At 47.8% G+C, this 15,825-nt stretch overlaps 5 protein-coding genes across 5 annotated transcripts; 2 read left to right on the forward strand and 3 right to left on the reverse strand.

The window, feature by feature from the left end:
* Nucleotides 1–4,983: 4,983 nt before the first annotated feature.
* EJ05DRAFT_476659 (MFS general substrate transporter) lies at nt 4,984–6,133 on the reverse strand. Its single transcript, XM_033744086.1, has one exon. It carries the CDS (start codon nt 5,999–6,001, stop codon nt 5,042–5,044), a length of 960 nt encoding a protein of 319 aa, XP_033599844.1. The 5' UTR covers nt 6,002–6,133; the 3' UTR covers nt 4,984–5,041.
* A 1,208-nt stretch (nt 6,134–7,341) lies between these two features.
* EJ05DRAFT_486453 (uncharacterized protein) lies at nt 7,342–8,076 on the reverse strand (the record flags this gene model as incomplete). Its single annotated transcript, XM_033745530.1, has 1 exon — nt 7,342–8,076. The coding sequence occupies one exon, from the start codon at nt 8,074–8,076 to the stop codon at nt 7,342–7,344; it is 735 nt and encodes a 244-aa protein (XP_033599845.1).
* A 131-nt stretch (nt 8,077–8,207) lies between these two features.
* EJ05DRAFT_511211 (ABC1 domain protein) lies at nt 8,208–10,510 on the forward strand. The gene is made up of 2 exons (XM_033748231.1): nt 8,208–9,083; nt 9,133–10,510. The coding sequence occupies exons 1-2, from the start codon at nt 8,278–8,280 to the stop codon at nt 10,355–10,357; spliced, it is 2,031 nt and encodes a 676-aa protein (XP_033599846.1). The 5' UTR covers nt 8,208–8,277; the 3' UTR covers nt 10,358–10,510.
* Nucleotides 10,511–12,641: 2,131 nt separating this feature from the next.
* On the forward strand, nt 12,642–13,503 carry EJ05DRAFT_388571 (uncharacterized protein). The gene is made up of 2 exons (XM_033741303.1): nt 12,642–12,941; nt 13,018–13,503. The coding sequence occupies exons 1-2, from the start codon at nt 12,792–12,794 to the stop codon at nt 13,390–13,392; spliced, it is 525 nt and encodes a 174-aa protein (XP_033599847.1). The 5' UTR covers nt 12,642–12,791; the 3' UTR covers nt 13,393–13,503.
* A 534-nt stretch (nt 13,504–14,037) lies between these two features.
* Nucleotides 14,038–15,609, reverse strand: EJ05DRAFT_388565 (uncharacterized protein). Its single transcript, XM_033741302.1, has one exon. The coding sequence runs from the start codon at nt 15,478–15,480 to the stop codon at nt 14,437–14,439; it is 1,044 nt and encodes a 347-aa protein (XP_033599848.1). The 5' UTR covers nt 15,481–15,609; the 3' UTR covers nt 14,038–14,436.
* Nucleotides 15,610–15,825: the final 216 nt, after the last annotated feature.

A 15,825-nucleotide genomic window follows, 5' to 3' on the forward strand; every position in this document is an offset into this window, starting at 1 on the left:
ATAGATAGTAAGTAGGTCCGCCCGATGGATATAATGGGATGAAAGAATACTTAGGGAGTACTTAGGAGTACTTGGGAGCGCTGTATCTTTCCTGATGTATATTCCCTCTTCTAGAACCCGTAGACCTATTAGATATTAACGGCACGGAATACCCGGAAGCCGTGAGTATCCCTAGGGAAATTATAGACGATAATATACTTAGCGCTATTAAGATACTCCCGAACGATAAAGCGCCTAGGCTAGACGGAATTCCGAATTAATACCTTAAGAGGACCATATAGACGACCTTACTAATTATAGGCCATATATTCCGAGCGTGCGCCCGTATAGGATACTACCTATAGAGCTTCCGAACTATATATATAGTTATACTCCTAAAACTAGGGAAGAGTCTAAACACGCCGAAGGGATGGAGGCCGATTACCCTTCTTTTCTACCTTAGTAAGGTACTAGAAGCTACGATTACTAAGAAGATAAGTATAGTAGTATAGGTATACGGCCTTCTCCTAGTAAACCAGAAGGCGAAGGTAGAAAGCTCCCTAATTATAGCTATTTAACACATCCTCAAGGTTATCTAGACTATATAGAAATAAGAACAAGTCATCACGCTACTCTCCCTAGATATAGTAGGGGCATTTAATAAGGTAAACCATATAAGACTTATCTATAACCTCCGGATAAGGCGAATACCTAAGTAGATTATACGATTTATATAGTCCTTCCTCGCGTAAAGGACTACTTAAATATATATCCCCGGATACCGAAGTAAATATAAGGAGATAGTATACGGTATCCCGTAAGGGAGTACTATCTCCCCGATCCTCTTCCTCTTCTTTATAGTAGATCTTCTTTAGAGAATAGAATATATAGAGGTAGTCGGATACGCGGATAATATATACCTCCTCACGGTCGATAGTAGTACTAGTAGAACATGTACACGACTCGAACGAGACCATAAGAAATATATCTAGTAGATAAAGCGCCACGGAGTAAAATTCGCACCTAAAAAATACTAGCTTATATACTTTATTAACTACTATAGAGGATAGGCTACTAGGGAGGGGGCACGTCGCCCCTAAATCGACGCCTTTATAGAACTACTAGCATAGAGTATACACGTACTCGGCGTTATAATCGATAATAAGCTAAAATAGAGACCATAGATAGCATACGCCGTCTCTAGAGCCCTCTAGGTAGAAACCGCTATATACCGGATTACGGTATCCACGTAGGGAATAGCCCGGGATAAGGCGAGATAGCTATACGTCTCCCTAGTACGCCTAGCCTTTATATATAGATATAAGTGCTAGTATACGGCCCTTATATAAGCTCGGCGGGTAAAGCTTAAGTCCATATAAAACCGTATACTCCGCCTTATCTCCGGTGTATATAAAGCTACTAACACGACGCTTCTCTAACGCGAGATAAATATAATAAGTATATAGAACTTCTACTAGATATAGAGACTTATATACTTTACTAAATAATAAGTATAAGAACGTAGAGAAGATAGGGTATATACCTTTACCGTACTACGTACACGTATCCACGTGTATTACTAGGCCCTCTCTACTATAGGATAAACTCGAGTATAATATAAATACTATATAGAGGCGGACTCGAGCTAGACTATATAGAAGGTTTAAAATAACCCGGATACTATCCTAAGCTAATAGAGCCCTAAGGAGCTTAGCCACGTTATACGGTTATAGATCTAGGATAAATAGAGGGAGGTACTTAAAGCCTAGTAGGCCTCCTAATAGAATAGATATCTAGAATAGATCTAAGGGCCTTAGAAGGAACTAAGTAAATAGATGTATAAAGGGCTAACGAAGGCCTAAGTATCTATACTCCTCTAAGCCCGAATAGGCGCTATAGATCTTCTATATTACCTCTACTAGAGAGGCTTTCTAGATATATCTCCCTAGTGCGAGGACTACGGCTAGAGAGGTATAATATACTACTACCTCGCGACGTACTCTAGCCTCTATACCCTAAGATAAGCCCTTATCCGTATAACGAGGACCTCTAATATCACGCGATAGCTTAATAAGTACCCTAAGGATATCGCCTAATAGATGCTCGTATACCTTCCTCTCCCCTAGTTCTAGTAGACCTATATATATATACTAGAAGAAGCTAGATATATACTAGAAGAACCCCGGTATACGTCGGAAGAACCCCGGGAGAACCGCGATTATTAGTTAAGGGTAGCCCTTAACTAATAATCTCCGCACCTACACGTGCTACCTAAGGGTAAACTATTATAATATAGGCTATAGACCTATAGATAGCCCCTAGGGCTATATATATATAAGAACGAGAGGATAGATAGAGCGTAGTCATGGATATAAGGGAGTTTTTCCTATTCGTAGGTTTCTTCTTATATAGTAGCTTAGACTAGAGGAGGCATACGCCTATAGAGTGGTACTCTACCTAGTTTACTAATATTATTATTATTATTATTATTATCCTTATCTAGTTATCTTTATTATAAGATTAAACGCGTGTTAATAGAGCTATAGGTATACGCTATTACTACTAGTATTACTAGAGTCTCTATTAAGGATCCTTCTATAGATATAATAAAGTAACTTATATCTAAACTCTATAAGAGAAAGTTAGTAAAGAAGATAGGTATATCTAGATAAGTCGATCTCGCTACCCTTACTAAGTAACTCTAGACTTAGAAGGTTTAAGTAGCGATTAATAAGCTTTAGTACTATTAAGAAGATAGAAGAGTAAAGAATAAGGAAAGGGCTAAGCGTTAACGTTTTAATAAGTAGATAAGGTAGACTTAACTTTAATAGGCTAGATTTAATCCTATATTCGCATTACGTATACCTCTATACCTACTAGGTATTCTACCGCTCTATACGTTACCGTTACCGACTCGTAAGGTTAAGAGTTAACGCCCTCGTCTATTAACGCCGCTAGAGACGATAAATCTAGTACTATATAGTAGCCCTACTTAACTAGAACTTTATTAGGCTAACGTGGTTTAGTTAGTACTTAAATAGTAATATATAAAGGAAACTTATATAAGGACGAAGGACGGGATTAGGTTACTCCGTAAGTATATAGTTAATAACTATTATTAGTATAGGTAGGTTAAAGAGATTACTCGTCCTAGAACTACTTATTATAAGGTAGTAAAGGCGTATAGCGTTCTATTAAGCATAGTATTAGATACTTATTACTATCTTTATAAGTATAAGGGTAATCTTAAGGTAGTAGAGTAGAAGGAAGTAGCGAAGGCACTCTATGGACTCGCTTCTAGAGCTATATAAGGTTTTTAAGTAGAGATACTACGAAGTTTATATTAAATATGTATATATATAAATAAGTATATCTCCTCTCTATAAATATAAGTAAGAATAACATAACGTTAGTTAGTAAAGAGTACTACTATAAAAAGTTAATTAATATCCCTTACTTCTACCGTAAAACCATACCTTCTACCACGCTTAAACTACTTTAAATCCGTGATAATACGCTCTCGTAGCGTTTTATTAATATACTATCCGTTAGCCGTATACTTAAAGAAGCGGAGAGCGAACTAATTATAGTAACTATCCTTAAAGGCGTAGTGTAAGAACTCCTCGAAGTTATATAACTACTTATATATAAATAGATACTACCTTTAAATCCACGCCTTTAGGACTATCTATACTAACTTAATAGGGTTATAATTAGGTAAGTAAGGTAGTATATATTAAAGAGTATAACTAGCTATAGTAACTATAGAAGTAACGTTATCGTTAGTATAAAGAGAGAGATTATCTATAATAATAACTATAGCCTGATTAGGGTACTTCTCTTATAGGCTAGGGAATAGATATACCTCTAGCTAGTTAATAAACTCTTACTTATTATAGTAACCTTTCTTAATACTATAGATAACGAAGCTATTAATAGAGATAGTATTATATATACTATATATAGGGCCTCGATTAATCCTTATAAATTACCTAGGAGTCTCTCTATAAGGAGCTCTATCTTATCTTCTCTATTCTATTTTCTTATTAAAGATAACCTTATTAATAAATATAAGGTAATTAGTAGATAGCTAAGTAATATCCTTATAATAGAAACGACGTATAACCTTAGAGCGTTAGGAATAAATACGCTATAGTAGACTCCTAGTCTACTCTCTCTTCTTTAGTTACTTTAAGATAGTAGATAGTAAGGTTACTATCTCGAGCTCTTTATATATCTATTTTACTATCTTATTAAGGTATAGCTATCCCTCTTAGAGTAGGTACTTAAATAGTAATTCTATTACGTAATTACTAAGAATAGTCTTATAACTACGCGTCTTCATAGATAGAGGCTTATTTTACTAGCTATATGTAGTAAGATTATACCTTATACGATTAACTATCGAGATAGATACTTAAGACTTCTCTATAGTAATAGTAGAGGGCACGTTATACTTAAGGAGGAAGTTAATTTAGTAATAGATACTCACGTTATATACCTTACTAGGTAGGTCTACTATACACGACTATAAGTCGAAAATACTAGAAATATATTATATAATAGGTATACTAACTACTAGATAGCCTTAATAATCTACTAAATATATATAATTAGTAATAGTAACGCGTTAGCAACGAGTATATAATAAAATACTAGAATATATCCGTCTCACGTAAATTTGGGTGGGGGAGACATAGCGCGACATCCGAATGCCAAGAGAGTCAGGTTCTAGGCAAACGACGAATTGGGATTGAGCGAATGCGGTTGGAGGATGCGCCACGTGCCGACCTCGGGCGGGCCGGTGACTCGCTAATGGGGCGGGTAGTGCGGCATTTTGTGGCACGGACCGGGTATCTTACCGACTGGACGTCTGATATCGGCACCACACAGATTGTATAGTAGAGCCTCAAAGGCTGCAAGTGCAAAGTAGCAGAGAGATGAGTGAAATCATTGTATCGATGGATCACACAGCACACTGCTAATGCAATCAAGTCATGCACTGATCATTAGTCTATGCATAATCATATCAAGCCCCAACGCCAACTCCAGACACCACACGTCACTCTCCCTTCCGCCACCGGATCCCCCTTAACCTCTCTCCCCAGATCCACAGCACCGCGGGCGCTGGTACTCCGATCAGAATCCACATGCCAGCAAGCAGCGTATTGCCCCACCCGAACCCCAGCCGCGCATACATCGCGGGCCCAAAGATCGGGAACAGGAACCCAATAACATGGCTGAGCAGCCGGGCCGCCGCGTTTGCGCTCGCGCCGTGCTCAAACTCGTCGAGCAGATATGCCAATTGCGCCTGGGCAAAGAGAAAGTTTCCAAATGCAAAGATTGCGACGCCGACGTCCACGACCGCCCAGTGCGTATGTGCGCGAGCCGCCCAGCCGAACAACAGCAGCCCGACCGGCACGAGAAGAACGCCAATGGCCATGTACGGAGCGCGGAACTCCGGCCGGGGCGGGCTGCGTGCGGATAGGCGGCGGTAGATGTAGTCCATGACGGGCCCGCCCGCCTGGGTCGCGGTGGTCATGCCAACAACGATGGCGACGTAGTTGAGAGCGGCGCGGGTGGGGGTCTGTTGGTATTTGACGATCCATATGTTTGCGTACGTCGACAGCATGAGGGTGTAGATGCCGAAATTGAGGCCGAACCAGAGAGCGAGGAGTTGGATTGTGGGGCGGTTGAGGAGGAGGGTAACCGGTCGGGCGACGCCGGTGCGGAGGCGTGTGCAGAAGTCGGTGAACTTGGCGCGAGGAGAGAGGATCACGGGAGAGACGGTGGACTTGAGGGCTGCTTTGCGGCGGAGCAGGACTGGCGTGTAGGACTCGCGGAGGAGAAGCAGGCCTATGATTGCTACGGCTGCGTCCACAATGGAAATGATCCAGAAGAGCCAGTGCCATTGGAGATATTGTGAAACACTGCCACCCACGATGGGTCCTACTGCTGGGCCGAGATAAGGGAGGAGGCTTGCGAGGGCCAGCGATTTGCCTCTGTCCTTTGCCCGGAACATATCTGCCATGATAGGTCCTGTGAGCTACGTAAAGTATATCAGTCGGGATGTCTTTGCGGCGGCCAGGGCGAGGCATGAAGATGGAATCATGGGGATGCACTGCGCAAAACATACCGTTACTCCAATGCTAGCACCAGATGCGGCAAGCAGACGCCCGATTATCATGAGGCCTTTCGAGTTCCCCACGGGACACAAAGCATTCCACAGAGTGAACCATCCATTACAAACAAGCCAGACAATCCTTCGACCGTACATCTCGGACAAAGGAGCCAAGAGGAATGGTGCAAATCCCAGTCCGAGGAAGTAGATTGAAAACGAAATTTGAACGGTTGACGTCGTCATATGCAAATCTCTTGCAATCTCGTTCAACGCAGGGGTCACCATCGATGCACTTAGTAGCGTAATGAGCTGGCCTGTAGATACGATGACTGCGATGCCAACTTTCCAGGCCGTAGACCAGTTGTATGGGTCGTTTGGGTCATCGGGGCCGTCCCAGGTCGCCTGCAAGTGTTAATGACTCAGCCCTACGAAATAGTAGCAGCACTTACACCAAACTTCTCTTCGAGCTGAGCGAGACGGTCAACCAAGGCAACCTGCGGAGGGCTTTGGCATGCCTTTTCACTATCCTGTGAAGCCATCGTGGAATGCGTAAGCGGCGGTGAAATGAACAGACACACAAGTATCCAAACGAGCAAAACAAAGGTAGAGGTAGTCAAGCTCTCTTAAGGCGCCCAAGCCAATGATCTGCATGGGGAAAAGAAGCTATGCGATGAATATGCTAGCTTATGTCCGAGAGCCGATCTGGCGCCGCAAGAAGTGGAGGAACAACAAGCACAAGCTGCTTATGGCTGTGGCACTAGTCAATCGGTTGGCGGATATCGTTGATACATGTGGACCATAGATGTTTGCGTTGACTTGATCGAAGCGTTGGGCGGTTGTCAAGCGTCAGCCGATTGTTATTATGTCCGCGCCGAGCCAGTCCATATATCACATCTCGGAGCAATCAACATTTATACACACTTTCGCCCAGCTCGGATAGCCGGTAGCCGGTATGCAAGCTTCTGCAAGGCTCCGCAATATTGCCTGCTGCTTTGATAGTGCACAGTTGTAATGCACGAGGCCTGGATTTCAACAAATCATTTCGCGTGCCAGTCCCAACTCTCCGGTGCATGCAGACAACACCGTTGACAAGGCGGTAAGCTGACAGGGCGGGTTGTAGCGTGCTGCGACATGTACAAGACGCTGCTGTGATTCGAGCTATGAAGTCAGTGTGCTCTTTGTGCTACACTTGACAGGCGCTCCTTGGATGGGAGACAATAGTCTATGATGCGGTGAGGATCTTAAGCTTCATCAATTCCATCCGCGCTCGGGAACGCGAGATGAACTTGGTATTGCCTGGCAGTCTTGTTGAGAATAGCGTTCCATTTGGCCAGAACTGGGTGACAAGCGGCGACTTCTTTGAATGTAATATCTCCGTCTTCCGGCACTTCCCATTTCCACATGCCCTCTTCGTTGATCCATTCACTCCCAAACAGCATCTCTAGTCTCAACTCGTCTCTCGCAGACGCTGACAGCCTGATGCTTTCATCGACATCGCCCTTGACATCCTGAGCCATCGTCGACGGCGAGGCATCGTCCACACCAGATGGTACGGCGGCTCTACAAGCCAGTGCTTTGGTGATGCCATCAAAACACCCGAGGATCCAGCCAGCTCGTACGCCCATCTCTGCTCCAAGAGCAAAGCCCTCGTCGAAGCCATCTTGAAGATGGTTGGCCTTGGACGCTGTGACACCCTCTCTGTATCCTGCAGTCTCATGCAGTCGACGAAGAGACGGTATCTCCGAGACTTCAGCACTTACCGTGTCCGGCCCCGCATGTCCTGGTGAGTCTTCAAAGATGTCGTCTGTGTCAATCCGTTGTGGCTCATCCTGTACATGTATGGCGTGTCCTTCGTCGGACGATCTGCTAGAGCCCATCAAGATATCAGCGCGATCGCGATAAGATGTAGGTGCGTCGTCGCGAATCATCGTCAAGGTTGGAGGTGATTTTAGAACGAGATGAGATGAGATGATCATCCTTGGTGGAGTAGTTTCTTGTGCCTGGACTGTCGGCGTGGGACCAACCGACGCTAGTTGCAGCCTGAGCCCCATTTTTAGTACCAGGCTAGAGGCCGTTGAAGTATTATATCATCATCATCATTATCGACATGCGACATATTCCTTGTCAGTCTTCTCTTCCGAACCTATTTCCTTCACACAAAGGAGCGGATCGCAGTTATGCTCCAGAGGCTACTGTTACTGCGTAGACCTCAATTTCACCATGCAATTTCAATAAGACACGCTGTTCGGCCTCCTGTCGCTATCAGTCAAGCCCTCAAGCAGCCCCAACTCCGTCGAAATCTCCAGTCCGCGCAGTTCTCCCCTCTCGTTCCACCCGATCCTTCGAAGCTCCCAAAACCCAAGCCGAAGAAAGTACCAAACCCAAAGCGCTCTGCTCAGCGTCGAAAATGGCGACGACGCCTCCTATACACAGCAGCGTTCATTGGCGCGGTGTACGTCATCGATAGACAATATTACGCCTCTGCGATCGGTCGCACTGTTCGCACATTCTACACCGGTCTATATGTCGGCATCGACTACAAGATCAACTTCCGTCCCAATCCTCCATTCGCAGGCTCCATCGCCGACGTTCACAGGCGGAATGCTGAGCGCATGTTCAACTTGCTACGGGAAAATGGAGGTCTATACTTGAAGATTGGCCAGGCTATTGCCATGCAGAGCGCAGTGCTTCCACCTGAGTTTCAGAAAATGTTTGCGAAGATGTTCGACGACGCGCCACAGAACGACTGGAAGGACGTAGAGCGTGTTATTCGGGAGGACTTTGGTGGAAAGAGTGTAGAGGAGGTATTTGGAGTCAGCTTCACTGGCGAACCGGGCAAAGGAGTCATGGAGAGGACTGCAAGAGCTAGTGCGAGTGTTGCGCAGGTCCATTGGGCCCGTCTCGCCGATGGCAGAGAAGTAGCCATCAAGGTCCAGAAAGAAGAAATCATGAAGCAAGTCGGGTGGGATCTGTGGTCATTCAAGTAAGCATCTACCCTCTCATGACGATGAGCAGTGACTAATCATCAACAGAGTCGTCGCGCGTATCTACTCCTGGTGGTTCGATATACCGTTCTACAGCGTAGTTCCATACGTCACGGAACGATTAATGCTCGAGACCGACTTCGAAAATGAGGCAAACAACGCGTCTATGATGCGTGGATACGTCCAAGGAGAGCCAAGACTCCGAAATCGGGTGTACATCCCCAAGGTCTACACCGAGCTCTCCTCAAAACGTGTAATGACTGCGGAATGGATCGAGGGAATACGACTGTGGGATAAAGAAGGCATCACTGGCACGTGGAAGGGCGGGTGGGGCAAAGGCTCACCCGGCTGTAATGGTCAGCCCCTAGGCCCTCCTCCTCCTCCTGCAGACACAATCACTCGCATACCGAACAACGACCCGAACAAAGAGAAGCTCAAACCAGAGCGCACAGCATGGAGAGGCAAAGACGGCTCCGGCGGGCTCGGGCTCTCTCTAAAGTCCGTCATGACAACCATGGTCGACCTCTTCAGCGCGCAAATGTTCCTCTGGGGCGCCGTCCACTGCGATCCGCATCCAGGCAACATTTTCGTGCGTCGCTTGCCAGGTGGTAAACCGGAACTCGTGCTCATCGACCACGGTCTCTACATCACGATGCGACCTGAATTCCGACACCAATACGCCCTCCTCTGGAAGTCCCTCCTCGCGTTCGACAACAAGACCATGCAAGACGTCGTTTCGCAATGGGGCATCACAGGCACCGGCAAAGAAATGTTCGCCAGCGCAACTCTCATGCGGCCTTACGAGGGCGGCGACAACCAGATGAAGCGCGACCTGCGCGAACTCAGCAAACTCGACGAGCGAGAGCGACAGTACGAGATGCAACGCAAGATGCGCGAAAACGTGCGCAGCTTCCTCTCCGACGACACCAAGCTGCCGATGGAACTGCTCTTCATCGGGCGCAACCTGCGCATCGTGCAGGGCAACAACCAGTTCCTGGGCTCGCCGGTCAACAGGATCAAGATCACGGGGCTGTGGGCATCGCGGGCGCTGGCCGAGGACTCGACGCTGCCGTTGACGCAGCGCATCAAGTTCTGGGTGCGCCACCTGACGTTCAGGATGGTGCTGCTGGGGAGCGACGTTGTGTGGTGGTATGCGCGCATCAGACAGCTGGCCGGGCTGGGCAAGGGCATGGACGACGAGATTGAGGAGCGCATGCGGACGATGGCGAAGGACTATGGCGTCGAGCTAAACCACGGCGTGTTTGACGGATGAGCGGCAGCGAGGAGGAGGGATAGAGGGTGCGCTGTTGTATGTATATAGTGCTAGTGAGCCCATGGTCGCAGTCGACTATACTGTGTATAGGTGTATGTACTGTATGTACTACTAATTGCTACTTGTATGTATATTCCCAATCGAACCGCTCATACGACGCATCGCATCGCCTGATGATGGATGGCCTGATGGCCTGATGACCGCACTAAAGCGTAAGTTTACCGGTACGCCCAAAAATCAATAGTCACTCACTCACTACCTCCTACAATCATACTAATTACCTACCATAGTGCTTGCTGAGGTGCTAACAATTAACCATAGCAAAAGTATACTATAACAACATACCCGCAAAAAAAAAACCCTGTTTTACAACGCACAGTCACTCAACCCACTCCCATCATAACTAGCCAGCACACCCCAGCCTCACCCACAAAAGTCTAGACCCATCCATCCATCTGCCCTCCCCCAAGGCCAAGCTTCACAAGGACCCTGAACTCAAATCGCCAAGTCCGCTCATCCATGCCGCTCCCACGAGGCTGTGACTTTTTGGATACTTGGTGACCGATAGACTACTCACTACTGACTAGTACGTACTGACTACTGCTAGTACTGGTGCTGGTGCTGGGGACCGGCTACTGCTTGGCTACGACTTGGCCACGACTTGGCCACGGCCAACACCGGTACGGTACGTAAGTATGCAAGTAAGTAAGTATACCTACCTTCGATACGCCCTTCCAGAAACGAACGGAACGAATGCATAAAAAAAGAAGCGTCGGACTCGTTTCCGTTCATCGGGTACGACACTCGGACCCGGTCCCCCCCCCAAAAGGACCAGGCTTTGCTCGATGTGCCGTGTGCCGTGTACCGTGTTACTTACTGTACACACGAACACGCGAAGAACGAAGAACGAAGCACACGAATGCGCAAAGCTTAGTGTATGTAACTAAGATAAAGAACGAAAGAAAGTTCATTCATTCATCCATCCATTCACGCAGCAGGATTACGTAGACTCCACATCGGCAGTTCTTTTGGGTTGGGAGGAATACTAATTATGCCCACTGTACCTTGCTTGTAATAATAAGCTCGGCCGGTGGTAAGGCTGACTGACTGACTGACTGACTGGGCCGTTCATTTACAGACAATAGCAGCAGCAGCAACAGCCGCGCGCGCAAGCAATACCGCATATAGCAATGCCGATGACCGTTTGATACCTATTTCATTTCCTTTCCTTTCTTCGTTCATTTCACACATACATACATACATACACGTCCACATCCACGTCCACATCCACATACACATCCACACATGCGCGCGCGTGTGCCCGCCCGTCCGCCCACTCGGGATTGCTCAGACAGGCAAGGAGAAGCCTGAGGGGGTGCTTTAAATTCATCGGTGTTGCTGTTTCTGGGGTGAGAAGGAAGGAAGTAAGATTGACGATAATTTAGTATGTATCTAGTGTGAGGGTCAAGATTGAACTGGGGACCCGGTGTTTTCCTCGCTGCTGCTGCTGCTGCTTGCTGGGAACTGGGGATGGGGAATGTGGTGATAGTTGGTATTGGACTGGGGGATATGGGGGTTGTATGTAATACTGCTTAGACAAGCCGTGCCAGCAAGCCATACCGTAATAAACAGCTTGATTTGGCTAGCCGGCTACCCCAAGCCCGCGAACGACCAAGATTACCGTATGTAAACTAAGGCGCAACACGAGGCTCGCAGGCGGAGCGGACGGTGGAACGAGGATTACGAGACGAAGAGGGGGAAGCCGAACCCGAGCGTATTCGCAACCCGGGGGGATCCCAAACACCCAACACCACACCACACCCATCCAAGGCAAAAGCGCAATCTTCGCCAAGATGTCAGCCCACCGCTTCTTGCAACTCCCAACGACCAGTAATCTCAACGACTCAAACAAAGGCAGTCATCGATTTTTTTTCTAATTGGGCTGTGCGCACGTCGACGGCCGCGTCATGGACGAAAAGGAATAGCACCGTTGGATGTTGCCAGAGCCGCCGCAAATGCCAGGCACTGCACTATTCTGCTGCTAACGTGCTATCGTGCTGTCGTAACTGGTGCTTATTTTGGTTGCTGCGGCTTGTCCTGGCCTGGGTGTGGCCTGGCGGGCTTCGTCAATGAACATGCGTATCCCTCGTATATCGCTGCGAGAGAGGTTCATCCTTGCGTGCATCATCGACCGACTGTAAACACATAAGGTGATATATAAGGAGCTGGGCATCCGCGCTCTGGGGTGTCTTATACTTCATCCCTTATCCAGCTTCACACTGCATCCATCCTCATCTCCTTTTCTTCTTCGACATCACCGACTCTCCTATTCCGACTACCTCAACTTCTCTCTTCCTCTTCAAGAGACTCTGAAAGACCTCAAATCATCACCTGACCTCCACACACACAAACGCTCAAACCAGCCCTATCCATCATGACTGCCGCTCTCCTCTCTCCCAAATGCAAGGTCCCGCTCCACGTCGTCTATGCGATCCTCACAGTCCTCGCAATCGGCCTGTCCGCGCCACGTCTCTTCATGAAGAACCAGCCGCGAACTCGCGCGAATACCATTGCCCTCGGTGTTGTACGTTCCCCTGTTCCACACCCCGTGCCCTACCACTCCTCAATACTGCATGATCCAATCTAACACACCCCAACAGGGCGCCAAGTCTCTCATCATCCTGCAATATCAACTCCTCACCGAGCACGTCGCACGCCTCCGCAAATGGCGCAGTCTAAAGGCTTTCACCATCCTCAACTCCCTCGAGATCGTCTTCTGGGCTGCCGTCGTCTTCCTCATCATCCAGGCCAACATCAAGATCTGCGTCGGCACCGGCTGCATCCTGAGCTGGATCGTCATGGCGATTGCCATTCCCCTGAGCATGCTGGCTGCGTGGGCGGCCGCCATCTGCTGGGTTGAGTGGAGAGCCGAGAAAGCTGTCAAGAGGGGCATCGTTGGTGGCGGCTTTGATTCGAGGGAGAGCGAGGGTGAGACCTTGGAGGAGAGGCGCGCATGGCCAAAGCAGAGGGTTTGAGCGTCACATTCCGGGCGGTCGGATCAGAGGTAGAGGGGGTAGAACCTGATCGGGAGATGGGGACGCAGTACCGTTGCGTTGGTGTTCATAGAGGTCCTTGAGTTTTATACCGGCATCATATTTTCCTTTCGTCTAGCAGTGTATGATAACCGCCACGTTTGGTGGCGACTTTGGGGGAACATTTAGACTAAATCAATCAAGCAACTGATATTCCCTGAACTGTCATGGTACAATGTCCACAAGTGAGCTCTCCATCAGATCAAATGTCTCCTGCAACATGTTCATTTGTGCGATGACAATCGAAAGAGAGCACAGATTGATCCAACGTTCGTGGTGAAATGTGCAGGCGGGACAGAGAACTTTTATGAAATGCGCATGTACTCCACCTGTTATGTAGTCTTTCGAAGTGCAGGTGCTGTTTGCATCCCCGACGAAGCAAGAGCCATGCTGCTGATAGCTCCTTCCACCTTCGGCCAAGCTGCTGATGTTCCCCCTGCCTTCAATTTGTAGGAAACAAGCTAGCATCGCGAAACAAGGACACAACAGCCTACCACCTTTATATTGTGCCCATAGTTATGATCACTTCGGCTGTGCTGATTCGAGGCACAAAATCAGTGATACGTCTAGGGTGCCAATCCTGGAACTGTAAGCGTAAAAATTGCCCTCAAAACGGTATGAGAAAACATACCAAGCAATATCAGCTGTAAAGACTGTGTCATTTGTTTCTAGTCTATATATTGGGAATAAATCTGCAATAAACTTCCAAACATGTCGGGTATACGCGTATTCAGATCTCCGCCGTAGTCAACTGCCCAATATCCAATATGATCTCGATCGCCCCCTTCCTCCCAATCGTCCACTGCGTCCTGTTGGGATCTCTCCCGACTTATCTGGCCCTGCTTGGGCGGGATGATTTGCAGTCGGCCGGAAGTCTCAAAGGAGAGACGTCAATTTGAAGTGGGACTGCGCAGTGGAACGAGCGACGAAGACAATTTGACATACATCTACATCAACATTGCACCCACGTGCCACATCGTACTCCCCTCAACCGAAGACATTAAGAGTGATTGGGCTGTTGTAATCGACAAGCTCAGGTTTAGTTTCAATGCGATCGCCGGCAGTCTTGAATGCACGATCCCAGAGTAGTGTCTGCTTGCCGTAGTTCATGCTCTTCTTCCAGCCCTTGCGATGGTGTAGATCATGGTCTTCGATTGCCAGTTCGGCGTCAAAGAAACGGAGGAAGAGTGCAAGTGGGTTTGCGGGCGTGGCATAAACACGGATGCCGGAGTGGCCCCATAATTCTGTGAAGACGATGTATTGATGGCACAACCACCAGTCGTAGAATCCCATAGGGAAACCCATGAACCGCAGTGTGAGGTAAGTCATCAATGGGATTATGGCAATGTCGAAGATCTCTTGCTCAGTATCGGCGTAGAGGGTGAGGAGAGGGTTGGGGTGCTTGGTCAGGTGGTGGCGGCGGTGGAATTTCCAGAGTCCGTCGAAGTGGTGCATGCATCGGTGGTACCAGTAGAACCAGAAGTCAAGGATGATGCCGTAAAGACCAATCTCGACGGGCGTCCATAAGCTCATCGTCAGCGGGCCTTGACTGGTGCGGTATGCTAGGAAGACGGACATCATGGGTCGGAAAGTTGCGGTGGAAATCAGACTGCGAACGACGCTGCCGACACTGTGATCCGGAATCTCGTCACGGCCGTGGACATCTCCATCGAGGAAGCCGTGGATATGTCCGAGCCCGCGCATCATGTGGAGTTGATGCACGGCATTGAGGGTGAAGGCGACGTTATAGAAAATGAAGGAGAAGACTGGACTCCAGTTCTTGCCGTACAAGGAGATGTAGGCTTGTTGGACCGCAAAAGGCCACAGTGCATGTAGAACGATCCACTTGTGCTGTTCAATGTGCGGGATCCAGGCCATTTTATCAGTCTTCTTGAAGACTGGGACATCTTGGTCCATGTTGGAGCCATAAAGTTGAAGCCAGTCGATGAGGTAGTGGAAAATGGTCCACTGCTTGCGATCCTTCCGCCATGTCGAGGTCATGGAATCACGAGGATCTCGTTGAACGCTCATGATGGCGACGTTGCGGTAGTCGAGTGGCGTAACAATAACAAGGACAAGGATGATAGGAGATGATACAAAAAGAGATGTGTCGTAGGGATGTGAGGATATATTAAAGGAATGTGGGGGAGGTCAAGGCGTCAAAAGCTGGGGTTGCCACCATATATACCGTATCTAAAATAGGCTTACGGGGTAGTGCCTCGCATGTGAAGACAAGGTCGCACATAAGAGTCAAAAGGACAGCGCGGTTCAACGTGCGTCTGGCCTCACATGGGTGGCTCACATGGAGGAAAAGGGGACAGAAGACTCCTTAGACTTGCTCGAAATCAGAAAGATGCCTCGTAAGTGTGAGGCAGA

The sequence above is a fragment of the Pseudovirgaria hyperparasitica genome (genome assembly GCF_010093815.1).
Source record: "Pseudovirgaria hyperparasitica strain CBS 121739 unplaced genomic scaffold EJ05scaffold_9, whole genome shotgun sequence".
Classification (NCBI taxonomy): Eukaryota; Fungi; Ascomycota; class Dothideomycetes; order Acrospermales; family Acrospermaceae; genus Pseudovirgaria; species Pseudovirgaria hyperparasitica.

What these genes read in the sequence shown, in the direction of transcription:
- EJ05DRAFT_476659 (XM_033744086.1), bottom strand. Translation starts at nt 6,001, where the DNA reads ATGTTCCGGGCAAAGGACAGAGGCAAATCGCTGGCCCTCGCAAGCCTC.
- EJ05DRAFT_511211 (XM_033748231.1), top strand. Translation starts at nt 8,278, where the DNA reads ATGCTCCAGAGGCTACTGTTACTGCGTAGACCTCAATTTCACCATGCA. An exon ending in TGGGATCTGTGGTCATTCAA is followed by an intron (nt 9,084 to 9,132) that starts GTAAGCATCTAC and finishes AATCATCAACAG; the next exon opens with AGTCGTCGCGCGTATCTACT.
- EJ05DRAFT_388565 (XM_033741302.1), bottom strand. Translation starts at nt 15,480, where the DNA reads ATGAGCGTTCAACGAGATCCTCGTGATTCCATGACCTCGACATGGCGG.
- EJ05DRAFT_388571 (XM_033741303.1), top strand. Translation starts at nt 12,792, where the DNA reads ATGACTGCCGCTCTCCTCTCTCCCAAATGCAAGGTCCCGCTCCACGTC. An exon ending in ATACCATTGCCCTCGGTGTT is followed by an intron (nt 12,942 to 13,017) that starts GTACGTTCCCCT and finishes ACACCCCAACAG; the next exon opens with GGCGCCAAGTCTCTCATCAT.